The 19,045-nt window shown below is 34.6% G+C and overlaps 1 protein-coding gene across 6 annotated transcripts in view; it reads right to left on the minus strand.

Annotated features, from left to right (window-relative positions):
- Positions 1 to 5,986: 5,986 nt before the first annotated feature.
- The window catches only part of CHRM2 (cholinergic receptor muscarinic 2), a 147,617-nt gene continuing 134,558 nt past the window's right edge, over positions 5,987 to 19,045 (minus strand). For all 6 annotated transcript variants that reach the window (XM_039473065.2, XM_010340359.3, XM_074379030.1 and 3 more), the window contains one exon: positions 5,987 to 11,401. In XM_039473065.2, coding sequence (XP_039328999.1) covers positions 9,955 to 11,355 — 1,401 coding nt within the window. In that variant the 5' untranslated portion in view covers positions 11,356 to 11,401 and the 3' untranslated portion in view covers positions 5,987 to 9,954. The remainder of the gene's footprint in view (positions 11,402 to 19,045) is intronic.

Below are 19,045 nucleotides of genomic sequence, written 5' to 3' on the forward strand. Positions count from 1 at the left end.
GATAATTGCTTGAACCCAGGAGGCAGAGGTTGCAGTGAGCCGAGATCACACCACTGCACTCAAGCCTGGGCAATGGAGTGAGACTCCATCTCAGAGAATAAAAAAGAAAAGTCTTTAAGGGTAGAGCCAGAGCTCCCACTAATTCATATTGAAATTAGTACTTAATCAAGTGAGAAACTTTATTGACAGTCTTTCTTAAAGAGTAGTCAGAAGTACCCAGAGTCTGATTACCAAGATACAGATATATTCTAAACATGATGAATCATTTGATAAGGGGAGTTACAGTGTTTTTTTTGTCTTTTTCCCCCCTTTTTTGTGGAGAACAGGGTATCAGCAGATCTCGATCTCCTGGGTTCAAGCTATCTTCTTGCCTCTGTCTCCCTAAGTGGTGGGATTACAGGCATGAGCCACTATGCCTGGTCAAGATGAATCATTGTTTTTTTTTTTTTTTTTTTTTTTTTAAAGCGCAGAATATTTTATTGTCGTATTTGTTGTATTTTCGGACTGGTGGAAGGCTTCATTTAGGGATATAGTTTGGCAAAACACATCCAAGGACATGGCATGTAAATATTATTCTTCAACTCTTTCTGAGACTTGCCACCACTGTTTCCTCAGCACTGAATTTGGAAGTTGGAATGTCTTTGTATATATGCATCATCAACACTTGAGCCAATACTCCTTTGGTATGTCGAATGTTTTCCATTGGTACGTACCTCATTCCCTGAATTTGCAAGTTATTTTCCATTAAATTCCTAGTACTGTTTCCTTAAACATGTTCTTTCTCTTTTATAAATAAAATGTGTAACATATATATAATTATACACACTTGTAAAAATATATGAACTTGATAGTAAAACTAACTATATGTGTGTATATATACATATACATAAATATATATACATATATATATATATATCCAATCCAATTTATATATAAATTTGGATTAACTTTAAAGATCCTGTCAAAAATTATCTTTATACCATTTGTAGCATATAAAACGTATATTTTTAAAAGAATACTAACATTCTTCAATTTTGCTAGTATGCACATTTTCAATCTTAAATAACCTGTGTGATTTGGAATTCACATGCATTTAAATAGCTGTCTTTTATTACAGAATTTTTTAAAGACTGGGATTCTATACTATGCATGTATTTCTCTCAAATGAATGCTACATATCTTACTCATAAAAAAGCAAAGTAGTGGAAAAAATTAATAAAGATAACAGATTCCTTTGTCATTCAGATTTTTAGAAATCATTATAGCTAATGTAACCTTATAATCCTAATTTGTCATTTACATAAAGCATTTCACCTGTACATGACCAAGAACTAGTTCATTAAAATTTGCTTCCAAGTAGATATGCGTACACAAAACATAAACTTTAGCCCCCAATTTCATCATGTCTGAAACTTTTAATAATTTTATTTTCATTCCTTTCTCTCAAGTTTGTAATAGTATAGAGTTCCTCATCTATTATGTACCCGACAGTGGGCTTGATAGGATTTAATTTCTTGATTTACTACCAATCATTAATCATGACTCGTTCTCAGCTGCTCACTGTGCATGCCCAGATCTGTCTTAAAACCGAAAAGTCTTAGTTCACTGGGTGACCATGGGACAGTGTCCACCACCCTGTGAACAAACTGTTCGAGCCTGTGAGACCAAAAAGACAATTGGTGCATATTGTTTAGAAATAATTACAAATGCCAATCATTAAAGACAGAGAACTGCTTTTTATTGTATATTTTTGCCCTTTGCCCATATTTTTGCTGTTTTTTTGTTTTGATATTTAGCACATGGTCATTATCAGCAGTTTTCTTGTACAGCCATGTGCCACTTAACAATGTTTGGTCAAGGACAAACTGCATCTAAGATGGTGTCCACTTATGACTAGTGGACACCGTTCCATAAGATTATACTACTGTAATTGTACTGTGCTTTTTGTATACTACAATGGTACTTTGTATCTAGATACACAAATACCATTGTTTTACAAGTGCCTACAGCATTCAGTACAGTTACTGGCTTTACTGGTTTGTAGTCCAGACTACAGTATACAATAGGCTATACCATATAGCCTAGGTGTGTAGTAGGCTGTGATGGTTAATACTGCTTGTCAACTTGATTGGATTGAAGAATTCAAAATATTAATCCTGGGTTGGTTTGTGAGGGTGTTGCCAAAAGATATTAGCAATTGTTTCGGTGGGCTGCGGAAGGCAGATCCACCCTTAATCTGGTGAGTACAACCTAATTAGGTGCCAGTGAATATCAAGTAGGCAGAAAAATGTGAAAAAGAGAGATGGGCCTAGCCACCCAGCCTACATCTTTCTCCTGTGCTGGATGCTTCCTGCCCTCAAACATCGGACTCCACGTTCTTCAGTTTTGGGACTTAGACTGGCTCTCCTTTCTCCTCAGCTTGCAGACAGCCTATTGTGGGACCTTGTAATCATGTAAGTTAAGACTTAATAAACTCCCCTTTATATGTATATAATTTATATGTATATAAAATTAGTTCTGTCCCTCTAAGGGAACCCTGACTAATACATAGGCTATGCCACATAGATTTGTGTATGTATTTGCTAGGATGCTCACACAGTATCAAAATTGTCTAATGAAGAATTTCTCAGAATGCATCCCTGTTGTTAAAATATGCATGACTGTATTTAAAAAAAATTGGTTATGCTTTCTGAAGTAGCAATGTCAACTACAACACAAATTAAAAGTAAGCCTCAGAAAAATAGCAATTTTTGTGTTTGCCTCTCAAAATATTTATAAAAATTACCTTTAAAACAACATTTTAAAAGATAAAAAGATACAAAGAGATGAAATAAGTAGATGTAAGAAAAAAACGTAATAAATGGACATAAGAAAAAATAAAAAATATTTTTATTTTTCCAAAATAATAATAATAACGGTTTAATAAAAGAAATTCTGTTAACATTTGTTATTCATCTGAGAGAATTGAAGGATAATTTATTTTCTTTTCTCGCTAGTACTTTATATTTTATCATTCCTGTTTCATTCTGAATTTTATTTCTCATGGATTTTTTTCTGCTTAAATACAAACTTGTTCAGATTATATTTTCCATGCAGGTTATCTAGTAGGACTGAGAAAAAAAGGAAATTATATTATTCAGCCACTTAGTACGTGATGTTCAAATTGCTTTCATTTACTTCTTTATTAATAATTTTTAGAAGTGAGAGACCAAGAAAATAAAAAATAATCAGATTGGTAATCTTACTTTTCCTGCAAGACGGAAGATGCATACATGACTTTCTTGTTTATTAACTCAGGACACATGACATTTTGACCATTTGGTCATCTGTTGCAGATTCACAGTAAACTTCATTTCTAAATTTCTAAATGTTCCATAACTACAAAGAGCTATATGCCTAAAAAAAAGTCTGAGAGGGATTTTTGAAAAAAATGTGCAGAGAAAGCATCAGGTTTTCCTCACCTCAGCACTCTAAATAGTTATGCTGACATTTAAAGTACCATTGCATATAGTAGCATAGTGCTTGAGGATACCCATTATGAAGATACAAATTTGCAGATATGTTTCATATGTGTTATAACGTATTTCTCCAATGTAAATATGTTTTGTCACTATGACTCCATGTAATCACTGATATGCCATGAAGAGTGGCCTGCAGATAACTGGAAGGCTGTTGGTGGCAGTCAGAGAACTAAAACTCACTCATATGATTCTAACAGGTTTAGAAAAGTTTCCAGTGAACTGATCATAGAGCAAAGAAGAGCAAGCAGAATTTTTTCTTCAACACCACTCAGCTGAACTGTAGAGTTCAATGCCCACTCTAGTAATATTCCAAATGCTTTTGGAAGTAGTAGAAATGTTATGTTTCTAGGCACTGTCAAGATAGACAGGATGAGACCTGTGTGTGTTTGTATGTATGCATGTGTGTGTATTTGCATGGGCATATTAGTGTTTATGTACCTGAGTATGTATGTTATGTGTGTTTCTTTGTGTGTGTGTATTAAGGAGAGAAAGGTTGATGGATTACTTCTTAAATGCAATTATTTTTTACTTGCCAGTAATTCTAAACAACATTAGAGCAGAATGATTCATTCTTAATACTCATGAAAAGAAAAAGAATGTGTTTAAATGCACTGTCTATGGAAAAATACATGATGTAGGTGATCATAGAAAAATATATGCTTTAAAATATATTCTTAGTGGAGATATCACAGATAGAAGTCAAGCAACTATTGTATTTGTCTTTAAACTGAGATATGTGCCATGGCTTGAGTATGGTTTAAACCCACCAAAACTCATGTTGAGGCTTGGTTCCAAGTGCAACAGTTTTGAGAGGTGGTGGGAACTTTAAGAGATATTTATGTCATGAGGGGTCCCTCCTTCTGAAGAGATTAATGTCCTTTTGCTAGAGAGCATGTATGCTTGCAGGTCCGGGTTAGTTACCACAAAAACAGGTTGTTATAAAATGAGATTGTCCCTTGTATTTTGCCTTTTGTACAGGCTTCCAGCATGTAATTCCATCCACCATGTTAGAGGGCAGCATAAGGCCTTCACCAGGTACAACCACCCTGCGTTGAACTTTCCAGCCTCCAGAACTGTGAGCCAAATAAAACTTCTTTTCCTTATACATTGCCCAGTCCCAAATATTTTGTTATATCAACAGAAAACAAATTAAGATAATATGCTAATGGTTCTTCAAGTAAATTTATCAATATGGTTATTTGTAATCCCTGGTGTTAAGAGCATGGCACTAAAAGCTTCCCAAGACAGAAAATATTGGAAACATGTTATGAGGTAGAAAATTCTTCCTTAAACATGGCAAGATGTTTTTTCTGTTTTGGCATTTGCAATCATCTAGTCAGGAATAGCATCTGAAACTCATTGATATAGAATTCAATTTAAATTCTCAAAAATGAAATGAGAACACCTCACCGGAACAATACAAAACTAATAGGAATTGATATAACACTCAAATATTTTTTCTTTTTCTAGAAATGACTCTGATGTAGACAAAGACATCAGTTCACAGGGTGAACTGTGTCATAGGTAAAATTTAGAAAGTATATAGACATAGAATTATGCCTTAAAATTTGAAAAAAACAAATGAATCAAAAATATTACCACTACATGATTTGGTATCTAAAAGGCATAATAGTAATCCTTTAAATGTTCAGTATTTACACTTTTTATATTAACATGTAAACATGTCCTGGAATTGCATGTCCAGGGTCAACTAAGATCAAAATTATATTAGCTAACTACAGATTAATGCTAATGAATCAATGCAAATGTTCCGGGAAACATGGGTAGTCGAGAGGAAAACAAGGAACGGAAAAGGATTGCTACTGAGAAAATATAGGCCACTTAGAAAAAAACTATCCACTTTAAAATTTCATGGGGAAGCTTCTAATATTATACATTACTTCATTAAACATTTTTGGAATTCCATGTATGAAATGTTGTATTGGACCCAAATTGAAAAAGCGGTTTATAAAATATGGCGCTTATATAAAGTTTACCTCGTTTGTCAGAATAAGAAACATTCTGAAGGTCATCCTCCTCTCCCAGTATGATTATTTTTTATTCCACTAAAATCAGTTAATTTGGAAGAGAGTGAAACTGTATGAGAAAGGGTTGGTTGCAACCTCATCAAGCAATCAGACATGAGATCAACACAGCTGTTGTAACAGTCCCAGCTGGGAAGATTCTAGTCAGAAGAGGCCCGTCAGGGGCATGGGGCACAGGCGAATAAGGCATTGTTGTCACATGGAGTGATACCAGAAAAATTATTAATGTATTCCCTTAATAGATATTTGAAATCAGTGCCCTGCTCTTAAAGATCATAAAACAGTTTAATCTTAATACGGGATTCTGGCTATTCTTAAATCCCTTCCTTCAAATGCAAATACTATTTTCTTTGAAAATTGGGCATATAAAATCAGCTTTTGTGACTCAGAAGCAACATATACCATATTGCATATTAAGAGTTTGTGTATAATATATTTATTTGCATACAGAAATATGTATTTCTATTGTACATTTTATTATTTATAGAATATATATATATATATATATATATATTAGCTCATAGCATATTCCAGGAAGATACATTAAATATGCACACATTTCATGCTACAGCGTGCACCCTTTAAGAGAAGCATTTTTAAGAGGCATGGTATTGAATATACATGCTGAGAATACACTTTGCACAATTTCATCCAGCTTTGGGTGCTTTCCTAATCTATTAGCAATACCAGTGCTATGGTTGTTGAAAGGGATATTATCAAAGTGGGGTGAGTGAGGAAACTATCAATGAACTAAGTAGGAGAAAATAAAAACAGACTGCATTGCTGAGTAATTGTTGCCATCATTTTGAATTCCCATCTCTCCCAGTGTCAGATCTTCAGGATCAAAAAAGCAATGGATGAACAAAGAGCAGGAGTATGTTGACCCTCCAGCCTGTACATTTGAAACCAGAAAGTTTTTCCCTTGTGGCTTCTCGTATTGATTACTGTGTCCTAATACTTGGGAGCTGGCATTAAATTATGATGAACTGGTAAAAGGGAAATCATTTCTTTTTTTCCAAGAAATGAGCAGACATTTTCCATATTCTTAATCTCTTCTTATAAAATCACTCTGGAATATCTGCATTATTGCTATAAGGAGAGAAGAAATAAAGGCCTTACAGATATTCATCTTTCCAGTAAATGCAAAAGATAAATGATATTGTTTCTGAGAGAGACTCTTAATATTATTTGAAAAGAAAAATTGTAGCTCCAATAGGAACTGACCATATCAACTACAAATATTTTGATGGCCAACTACTGCAACCTCAATTGACAGGATTTATGGCAATCATAACTGAACATTAAGACGCTGGGGAAAAGATGGGTTATATGCATAATCTGGTGGGTTTTGATATATAGATGTGGCCTGAGTTCCCAATCTGTGACTGACACATACACCAGATTCGAGAGAAAAGTGTTCCTGATACATGATTGGTGAGTATTACCTTTTCAGGTGAGCAATTTGCATTGATATTCTAAAAATGATGCAGGATTATTTTCCCATTAATAAGAGGCAAGCTTTAGAAATCCCTTAAAGTAGACAAGAGTTTCTCAACCTTGGCATTAGTGACATTTCGAGCCAAATAATATTTGTTTAAAGGGAGTAGTGGAAAATGTCCTGTGCATTATAGGGTATTTAGCAGCATTCCCAGCCTCTACGCACTAGATACCATTAGCCTTCCTCTCAGCTGTGGCAACCAAAAATGTCTCTATACATTGCTAAGTGTCCCCTATCAGAGGGAGGGGAATTGTCTCTGTTTGAGAGTCACTGAAATAGAAAAATCCAGCAGTGGTTAATAAAAATCCTTGAATATAATCTCCATATCTCTCCAATCATCTATCCTTTCCCTTATTCCTTCATTTTTCTGATCTGTTTGACAGTTTCCATGGTGTCAGTCTATCTTCAATTTCTTTCTTTAACTTGATAGTTTCTCTTTCGATAAGGTTGCGGTGGCTGTGGCAAGGATCAAGAACACAGAGAAGAAAAGGGAGGATACAACAGTAGTGGAGACAAAGACAGCTTGACTCATGGTGAGTTGTTAGAGCAAACAAACAAAGACCCGAAATCCTGAATCCTTGACGTCAAGGGTTCTTCCCAACTGAAGCCGAATCTACATCATAATACAATAAATTAAAGAGGGAAATATTTGGCTAGTCAATTCTCTGGTTTTCAGAAAGTTGAGGAGCCCATTGTCTTGATGTTATTTCCACTCAATTGATTCATTTATTTGAAGAAACAATGTGAACATAAATATGAATTTAAATCTAAAAGTTCATGTTGAAGTAACTGTAGTAACGGAATCTATATAAACAGATGCTGTCGGTTTAAATATGGAAAATTTCTTTGGGGGCTAATGACTGAAGTTATTTAAACAGGAAAATGTTTTTATGAAGGATAATCAAATATAAATACTGCTGTCAATTTGCTTCTTACTAACTAACTTACAACTTTTTTGTCATTTTTTTCCTCATGCTATTTTTCCCCTTAACTCCAAATTGTTGAGGTGGCCTCAATGAGGCTCATCATTCAAAATAACTCTTATAAGTGCTAGGTCTAATATTGTCAAATTTATCATGTAACTAACATTCAGACTACCGGACAAGATATCATAAATCTAAAATCCAAAATATGAAATTCGAAAATACATTTATAATTTGATTCCTATTGAGTGAGACATTTTTAGAAAATCTCATTGGAAAACTACAGCACATCGTGTAAGAAAAATATAAAGGATAAAAATAAGTAGTTATATGTGAATCAGTATAATCCTAATCCTATATTTATTTAGACTACCAAATAAAAAGTTTCTACATGGCAAGATTCTATATAATGCCACCACTTAGATAATAGTTACTGACATGATTGTTATGGTCTGGAATTAGATGGTGAGACGTGGCATGGCAACAGCCGCCTACAATCCTTCTGTCCGATTCTGTGAGCTCGTTTGGCCTCTATTTAGTTAGCCACTACATTTCTGTCACAAAGATTACTATAATTCTATTGATAAGAGAATTTTGAAGCGAAATAATGTTAGGGAGAATTGACAATTTGAGGAATATGGAATATGTAATTGTTTCAGTAATAGTATTTAAAATATCTTTTTTCCCCCTTTTACTGGGTCATAGATAATCACAGACAACCTCACTTGATTATAATTTGAATATCATCCTTTAGCAGGCATTGGATAGAAGGTCCTATTCTCTAGGGACTGACCCAGAAATCATTGGTGCTAAGTGAGTATATCAATCCTGTTTAGGATTCTAAAGAAATAAAACAGCACATCTTTCTGATGACAAAAAGTCAGGAGTTGATTTTCTGTAAGTTAACATTTCATACACAGGTCAGGGCAGATGCCGCTTGAAATAGAATGTCCTAAACTTCTAATTTTTAATCTTAAAATTCATCTATTTTTTAATCAACTTTTTCCAACTAGTTTGGCCGTTATTTAATTTGATGAAACATCAATTTTACAATTTTAGTTTCTTAAACATGTTTATGCTTTAGGTAGGACATTCTGTTGAAATAAAAGGCTATTTAGGAGAAAATCAGATTGTTTAAACATTGTGCATATGGGATCATGAGTGTACTAAATCCTTATCGGCCTTGATACCCCCGTCAAATGCAAAGGACACAGTGAGGAGGGGTGAAATGTCCATTTTCATGGCTGTTTCTGGCTGGACGTAGTGAAAGTCCTGTAGGTTTTGCCTATAAAGAATATAGAACAGGGATGTACAAAATAATGGCATAACAAAAGGAAAAATGGTGTGACCTAGTTTGGGTTTTTGTTTGTTTGCTTTCTTTTCATGGTGGGAAAAAGAAAGGGAAAAAAATAATCATTTATTACATTGCAATCCTCTAAATAGAACCATAGCAAAAGAATAAAATAGGCGTAACACTCTGGAGACGATTTCTGCATCCTTCTTTGATTTCCTTTCTTTACCTCCCTATTGTATAGTGCCTATTCCTTTGTGTTTAAGTCTCCATGTTTGCCTTTTAACTGTGGCATTTCCTTCTCTTAAGGACACATGAGAACAACAACAACAAAAGAAACAAAAAAGGAACAAGGTTATTCCTCTGTGCAGAGATGGATAAAATTGTAGATTCAGAAGCCCTTCTTCAAGAGAGTACAAGTAAGAGTAGATTGTTCCTTAAATCCACAACCCCAACATTTTTCTTTCATTGTCTCATTGCTCCTAATACTGACAGTTTATGAGGTGCAATTTTTGCAAACTGGAGCCTAGGCGTGATAAGTGTGTCACTGCTGGGCTCCTGAATCGCACGTTTTATAATCAGACTATAAAGTGCAATGACAGAGATTTTAAAACTAGGAGCTCTTTTATCCTTCTCAAGCTCCCCTTGCCCACCTTCTTTCTTTTTCAAAGATGTTTTACCTTGTAGCGCCTATGTTCTTATAATGACACATGAGAAGGTGTTTAAAGGTCTTCTTGAAGGTGGCATTACAAAGTGCATAGCAGGCAGGGTTGATAGTGCTATTGATGTAACAAAGCCAGTAACCGATTGTCCACACAGTGTTGGGGATGCAAGGTGCACAAAAGGTGTTGATGAGCACCATGACATTGTACGGGGCCCAAGTGATGATGAAAGCCAACAGAATAGCCAAGATTGTCCTGGTGACTTTCTTTTCCCGGGAAGGAGGCGGCTTCTTTTTTGCAGGCTGCTTAGTCATCTTCACAATCTTGCGGGCTACAATGTTCTGCTTTTCATCTCCGTTCTGACCTGAAGACCCTACTACCTCCACGGTGGTATTAGTTGGGGTACATGAGTCACTTTTTTGGGTCTTGGTGCCAATTTTGATGCAGGTTTGCTTAGAGTTTTCATCTTTGGAATGGCCCAGGGAAGTGGAAACTGTGTTTTCATCCTGGGTTATTTCATCTTCTCTCATATTAGAGGCAACAGCACTGACTGAGGTGGAGTCATTGGAGCTCTCTTTCTCCTCTCCCTGAACACAGTTTTCCGTCACAGCATCTCTGGGGGCTTTGCCATTCTGGATTTTGTTGTGCTCCAGGCCATCGTCACGGCTGGGCGTGTTGTTATTGTTTGGCTTCACTATCCTTCCTTGTACCAGACTAGGAGAAACAGGATCTTGGTTGGCCACAGGCTCCTTCTTGTCCTTCTTTATCCTGCTCTTGCTGGCTCGGGATATGTGCCAATATAGCACAGTCATGATGATCACTGGCAAATAGAAGGCTGCAATGGCCGTGCCAAAGGTGACAGCAGCATTGGAAAAAAACTGAATGTAGCACTCCCCATCCTCCACAGTTCTCACTCCTACAATGAACTGCCAGAAGAGAATGGCCGGAGCCCAGAGGATGAAAGAGAGGACCCAGGCAGCTGCAATCATCATACCTGCCATTTTTGTGGTCCGCTTGACTGGGTAGGTCAGAGGTTTTGTGACACAAAAGTACCTGTCAAAGCTGATGATGAGCAGATTCATAACTGAGGCATTGCTGACCACATAGTCCAGGGCTAGCCAAAGGTCACACACCACAGGTCCCAAAGGCCAGTAGCCAATCACAGTGTAGAGGGTGTACAAGTTCATGGAGAAAACACCTATGATAAGGTCAGCGCAGGCCAAGCTGAATAAAAAGTAATTGTTGACGGTCTGGAGGTGGCGGTTGACTTTAATGGAAACCATGACTAGGATGTTCCCGATAATGGTCACCAAACTGAGGGATCCAGCCACCAGGACAATAAACACCACTTCAAATGTCTTATACGGACTGCTAAGAGCCAGGCTATTGTTAGAGGAGTTTGTTGAGTTATTCATTTTGTGTTCTATAATCAGCAGCCAAGTAGCAAATAAACATTTAAACCTGCAAGGAAATAGAATAAAATTAACAAACATATTATAAACATTGCTTTAAAATACATACTATTGTTGTCTTTGAAACGACATAATTTTCTCCCAAATCTCCCTTCCTCTGCATGATTACTGTGTCTACCTGCCTCAATTCCCCATATAAAAATCAAGACCTTTAAATGGAGGATTCAAAAGGACCCTTCCGGCTGGCAGTGAATTTGAAGTCCAATAATGTTTTGAATATGTCCTTATCTAGATATGAGTATCTATCTACCTACCTATCTACCTATCTCATCAATGTAATGAAACTTAGTATAATACTGATAAATTGAATTAAATAAACCAAAATTACAAACGACATTTTCTAAACATCAAGAGATTTCTGGAATAGACATAAAAATTAATAAGTGAAAGGACACAGTTATGGAAGAAAGCACAGAATGTATAAAATTGAACATGTGACTTTTATAGTTAAGAGTGTCTTTCCTCATGGAAGCTCTAAGCCTTTTTCACAATAATACTGAGAATGGTGAAAAGATAATATAATAATATTTTATTAGCTAAAATACTCTCTCTAGTTTGGAGAATTATTTTCCTCTGGCCTCTATTTTATTTCATACTTGTAATCAGTATTACGTAGTCAGCGTTTCCAATATTCCATATCTTACAAAAGAATATTTGCTTATTAAATGCATACTGAACTCAATAAGCCAAAATTATGCATAAGACTTTCCAAAGCATAAAGAGATTTCTGGAATAGACATACAAATTAATACATCAACAAGAAGACAAAATTATGGCAGAAAGTACCACTTTTCTGAATCTTTTATTTTTCAAACCACTATCAAATCTACTATCTTACTATTCTTTCTGCCAACCTTTTTGTTTTGTAGAAGGAACTACGGCTCAGAAAGGTGAAATCCCAGTGTGTTCAATCATTCCTTCTTTCACTTTGTGCTCATATATCTGTTGAGCAGCTTCTCTTAATTAGGTATTGTGGACATTCAGTGATGATTAAAACAAGGTCTCTGCCTGGTGGCAGACATGGATTGACGAAGAAGCAGTTATTAATCCTGAGTGCACTTCTTGTTTCCTTATCCTGTTGTGTGTCAGGAAACCCATAATGGTCATTTTTGCGATAATATCATTGAAGTCTGGTGACAACTGAGTGATCTTTTATAAAGGAAAATGTGTATTGGGGATTTAGAAAAGAAAGTTAAGAATTCATCAGAGAAATATGAAACATTTCTGGGGAAACAGTATCTGAAGGAGAAACTAGCTCAAGTTTCACCTCTTCTTGAAAAAATCGCTGTGAGGTGTCAAAATAAGCATTACCGAGAAATTAAAATTCAGGAATATTAATTTGGATGCTATTAATTACAAAGTAATGCTATAAAAAATGAGTAGGGCAATGGTTTGCCCTTAAAATCTATGTAGAAAATAATTTGGTAAGCAACTACGTAACACAAATAATATTTCAATGAATAATTTATTCTGCTTTGGAAAGCCAATTGCTTTCCAGCATTTTCTTGGACAAAACCCGAACAATGAGATTTGGCCTTAATAAAATAAGACCCGAAATTCAGAAGCTGAAAGGAAAATATATGTAACAATTGCATATTTCTTTAAAATATTTGCATAGAAGAAAAAAGTCAAAATTAACAACTGAGAAACAATGTAAAGTACATAATAGAAAATTATTCAATGTCTGTAATATAATACAGTGTAGGGGAAAAAAGGAAAGATGAAGGATGAATAATGTAAAACATTGTTGTAGTAGTTAAATCAAAGAAGAATTAAACACTAATGACTTTTAAACATATAAAATGATACTCAACCTCAACAGTTTTTAAAGGTGCTAATGCAAACAATGAAAAACATTTTTTCCATCCATCGTATTAATGGTAGTGTTGAATACTTTTGGTGGGACTAGTGGGATAATCACTAAGAAGCGCAATTTATCTATATCTATACAACTTCAAATCTATATCTATAAAAATTTATCAAGAAACACTTGTCTCAGGAATGCCACATATAGGAATGTATCTTTCAGATATAGTCATAAAAATGTGCAAAGAGGTCTACTCAAGTATGTTCACTCAGAAATGTTGTTTTAGCAAACAAATCCCTAGAAATATTAAAACTATTCATCAACAAGAGATTAGTTGACTATATTATGGAATATTCTTACAATGGAATATTATGTAGCTATTAAAACAGGTAGATATTTGTGTCCTGGCATTGCTGGGGAAAGTTATATAGTAGAAGATGACATAGTCATAGTGAGACATAGATTATTATAGAATATAATTGTATTTAATCAAAAAGGTGATTATGTGTAATATTACATATGTATGTACTATATGTCTGCAGCTTATTGGGAAATATTGAAGAGTTTAATCAGGGAAATGATGGTAATGGAATGCAACTTAGATCAGTTGAATTACTTCAATTGCATTTCTCTTTGACTCCTTTTTTGCAATCAATCATACAACTGTGTATTCATGGTAATTTATTTGAACAAAAACATTTATTATTCCAGTTCTTATTTCAATGATTTCTTAATAGCTTATGTAACTATAAGATGAGAATTGTGATTTGCTTATAAGCAGCATTTTCTCTGTTTATTAGATCAATTCATGGGCATTTTGGAGCTGAGCTATATGTGTACCTGTTTTATGAAATGTTAATATAAATCCACTTAGTTTGAAAAATACCAAAAATCTATTTATTGGCTCTGCATTTAAATAACTTATTATATCCTAGTTTTTAACAGATTTTTGATAATTTCTTTTGGAGAATAATGAATAATACTTATGTTTAAAAGTAGGGATTTGAAAACAACTAGTTTGACCATTTATTTTATAGATTAAAAAATCATAAGAGTAACTAAGTGATTTTTCCATATTTGGTGCTAATAGTAATAAGCATTATTATTATAGAACTCTACAGTAAAAGAACTATATGACTCACTCTACCTGCATCTTATTATTTATTTATGTACTCATTCGCTTTGTTTGTTGATTATCTTATCTTTCTTTCTCCTCTTCTTATTTACCATGGGCATGTATTACTTTGTCAGTTTAAGGAAATTAACTCAAAGAAAATACAGTCTTAGGGCTCTCAAATATAGATGTCAATCATAATCCTCAAAGACATAATCTCAGATGCCAAAATCCTGAATATTGAATTCTCAAAAGATCAAAATTCCTGAGGATCTAAATTGCTAAAGTCCAAAATCCCCAAAATTATAATCCTGAAAGATTAAAATCCTGAATGTTGACATCTTGAAAGCTAAATTCTGGAAGAGGGATTAGCATTTCACTTGTATGCAGCATAGTTGCATCATGTTGCCTGCATCACATTAGATGGAACCATCACATCTAATTGTTATTGTCTTTATTTGGAAATAACATATAGTTTAAGGAGATGTATATGAGCACTAGGTTGACAAGGGGTGGACTTGTGAACTTAATTTTAGGTGTCAACTTGGCTGAATTAAGGAATATCTAAAATATCTAAATTAATATTTTATCAATACTTGTGTCTGTGAGAGTGTTTCCCGAAGAAATTCGTGTTTGAGTGAGTGAACTAGATGAGGAATTTGCCCTCAGTGTTGGAGTGCACCATCCAATTGGCAAGAGTTCAGTGAGAATATATTCAGAAGGTGGCTTGATCTCTCTTTGAAACTGTGATAGACTTTGCTTCTGCCGTGTTTGACATCAGCATTCCAGCCAGACCAGGCTGAACTCCAGGACTTACACCAGCATCCTCAAGGTGCTGAGGCTTTCGACCTCAAACTGACAGTTAAACCATCCTTCTCCCTGGTTCTGAGGCCTTTGGACTTAGCCTGAGCCATGCATCCTGGGGTCTCAGGCTTTTAGATGGTCTGTCATGGGATTTCTCAGCCACCATAAACACATGAGTCAATTCTGTTAATAAATCCCCTCTCATATATGTATATACATATCCTATTGGTTCTGTCTCTCTGGAGATTCCTAACTAATATAGATTTGGTATTAGAGAAGCTGAATATCATACTTCAAATATACATTATCTCACTTAACATTAGCAACTGTATAAAATACATGGAACAGTCACTGTCATCCCCTTTATGTGATAAAGAAAACTGAGATTGCACAAGTGGTTAAAGCAAATTTTTCTCGTTTTGCAATCACAAAGTTAATGAGAAAATAATCTACAACTAAAATCAACATCCTTATCTTGCAGTTATACATACTTGCTGTTTCCCTTCCCCTTTAAAAAATTATACTATATCCAGTAATGTGTGGAATTGTTAGGCAGCAGGACAATGATGAACTACACTCAGAGGTTGCTAGTTTAAGATATTTGGTTTTCGATAAACTGAAATTCTTGCTCAGGTAGAACACAATAAATTTATGTAATATTAACAAATTTAGTTGCTATTATAGTCCCTGAATTTTTAGAGTTATATTTCTTGATTTTACTCATGCTGTATGTAAAACTAGAAAACATTTCTCTTACAAGCAATTACAAGCAGTTGAAGGCTGTCATTTCTCTCACCATGATGCACAGGCCATGTAGAATCGTTCCTCTTCCTCTAAATAAAGTAGTTTCCTCCTGTAAATTGCACTCCAATTCTACTCTTTAAGTTTTTGTAAAAGTTTTCATTCTAGTCTGGCATTATAGCATCGTGTTAAAGCAATAACAGTTACATCATTGATGAAATAACATAATCACGAAACTACACAATGAAGATGACCTTCAAGAACTCAGCATCTTAAGACAGCAAGTGTACAGCATTAGCCAATTTGGTATTTTACAGTCTAGTTTGTGACTAAGTCCTGGAAGTACTATGGAAACTTATAAGACAACGTTACTGCCCTCAGTTTCTTCACTACTTGACTTCCCATACAGGGAAGACAGACCACAGTTTAACATCTTCCTTGAAAAGGTGTGGGTGCTAATCTTTTAATTATTAGCTGTGTGACTCTGATCATGTCATTTAGATTTAATGAACCTCAATTGTCTTTTTTCTCAAACAGGAATAATAACTCTTTTTCTTTCAGAGTTGTGGAAAGGAGGAAAGTGAGATAATGTCTTTGAACTATAATCGTTAGTATTAAGTATTAAACAAATGCTGCTAATGTTAAAATTTGCCAGATGAGTATAAAATTATCACCTTTCTTAAGAGTGAACAGAAAATTATATGTAGGTGTGTGTTTCAGGTATCTTAAGAGTGGGAAGGTGTGGGGCACAGGGGTAGAGGTAATACTAAATTGTTATTATTAATGATATCAAATTATCAGTAACATTAAATTATCAATACTACTAGTGATAATGATAATTAACATGTCTTGAGCATAATTACTCATGAAAACAACTCCTGAAGTGATTAGTATGTTTATTATACTCCTTTTATAAATGTTGAACTAAATATCAAATAATTAAGCTACTTAAGGTTCAAACCAAGGGCTCTGAACTCCAGACTCTACTATGAATACTTAGTCTTTGGCAGACGAACAGTCTCATGTAGCTGCTACTGCTCACTCACACATTTCTCCTTCTAACCTGACATGACTAATTCCTATATCCCAACATCAAGTTGAGACCTTGGGTTAGACAACAGAGTGAGAATCATTATGTCCAGGACAATACTGGGCTTTAGGCAAAAGACATTCACAATAAGCTAGGGATTTAGTAAGTATGGTTCTGCACATAAAAATATGTGACATTTAAGATTCAAAAAATTGTCTTAAAACAAGCCTGTAATCCCAGCACTTTGGGAGGCCGAGGCGGGTGGATCACGAGGTCAAGAGATCGAGACCATCCTGGTCAACATGGTGAAACCCCGTCTCTACTAAAAATACAAAAAACTAGCCGGGCGTGATGGCGCGTGCCTGTAATCCCAGCTACTCAGGAGGCTGAGGCAGGAGAATTGCCTGAACCCAGGAGGCGGAGGTTGCGGTGAGCCGAGATCGCGCCATTGCACTCCAGCCTGGGTAACAAGAGCGAAACTCTGTCTCAAAAAAAAAAAAAAAAAAAAATTAATCATCATAAAAACATATTACCATGTGAATTAATAAATAGCTTCCCATGTAAGTATTCAAATCAATGGACAATAATGTTCTAAATATTGACAATGGCAGATTTTTCTGAATTGTTATAGAGAGAATATAATTAAAAAATAAACTCTGATACACATTTAGATACAAGTGAATACTTACATTAAAAAATGAAATTTTCTTCATACACTGTTGAGGTCAGGCAGGATGCCTGATATATGATGAAAGTTTTTATAGGTGAATTTCTAATGTAAAAAGCTAATAATGAATTATCAACATATAAGTATCTGAGTGCTGGGATTTTTGCATGTTATTTTATTTAATTCTCACAATAGCCCCGAAAAGAATGACTATTATCTTTTCCAATTGTACAGATGATGATGATATCAGACCCAGCAAGTGCTGTGATTCCAATTTAGGACTATCTGACTCCTGGGACCATGTTATTTCCACTATAGTACACAGTGGCATAAAACCTGCCCCATTTAAAAAAAAAAAAGTGTTCCAGAAGAAATAAAAAAGTCAATTAAAAAAATGAATCCATGGTTGATAACAGGTGACATCCACTGACAGAGAAGATACGTAATTTTATAAAAAATTTTCAGAACAAGAAGGAAGTTTGGAAATCAAGAGGAATTCACATAAGGTTGAATTTACAGTTGTTTCTATTTCTTTAATTTTTGTTTAAAAAATGTAGTCTTAGTATATATGCTCCCTACAGATTTTTAAATTCTGCTGCTATTTCAACACATTATCAAGAAATAGCAGAGTTCTTTGGGCGTTTCTTGCCCATTTTTCAACCATTAAGATCTTAAAAGCAGCATATTCACTTAGCAAGTAACACTGATAAGATAATGAGCCTTATCAGTGCTGGCTCAAATACCCAAACTGATAGAATAGTGATAAGGCCCTTGTTAGCCTTCAAATTTTGTATATGAGGGCTAAATACCATAGTATGTGTTTAGAGAATTACAGATTTACTTCAAGAATATTATGTTTACATACATAGCTTTCAGTACTGATTATTATTATAGAAAACATGAAAATCTAATGATCATGCAATATGGCAGCAATTCCAAAAAATATCAGACTATCATTGGAAGCAAGTGTTCACCTGCTGAGAGCCAGGAGATGATAGCAAAGGAGACAAGTATTATCTCTTCCTCATCTTAAGAATGAGATGTCGTTATCATTGATGAGAAAGCAAATTAAGTTTGTTTATTTTTAATTTTTATATAATGTTTTTACAAATAAAGATGTTGTATAATAATCCAATGAATGACATTCTAGCTATAATCTTTTCTCTGACATAGGATAGATGACCATTCATGTACATAATTCATATCCTCTTTTAAACATTCAGGTCCCACTAATTTATAAACTGCATTGGTGAATGTGTTAAATAGGCTTTGGGATTATGTTATCAATAATCACTCCTTCCATTAATTATGCTGGAGAGAAAAAGAAGAAAAAGAGAACTGAGGAGAGACTTATTTAAGGATGCCTTGGGGAGCAAAGTCCCCTTACTCTAAAGAAAGGTTTGATTGTACACAGTTTTGATATTGATGCAGCTGATGATAATATAGTTTGTTTATATTATAATGACCCTT

The sequence above is a fragment of the Saimiri boliviensis genome, chromosome 10, assembly GCF_048565385.1.
Source record: "Saimiri boliviensis isolate mSaiBol1 chromosome 10, mSaiBol1.pri, whole genome shotgun sequence".
Taxonomy (NCBI): domain Eukaryota; kingdom Metazoa; phylum Chordata; class Mammalia; order Primates; family Cebidae; genus Saimiri; species Saimiri boliviensis.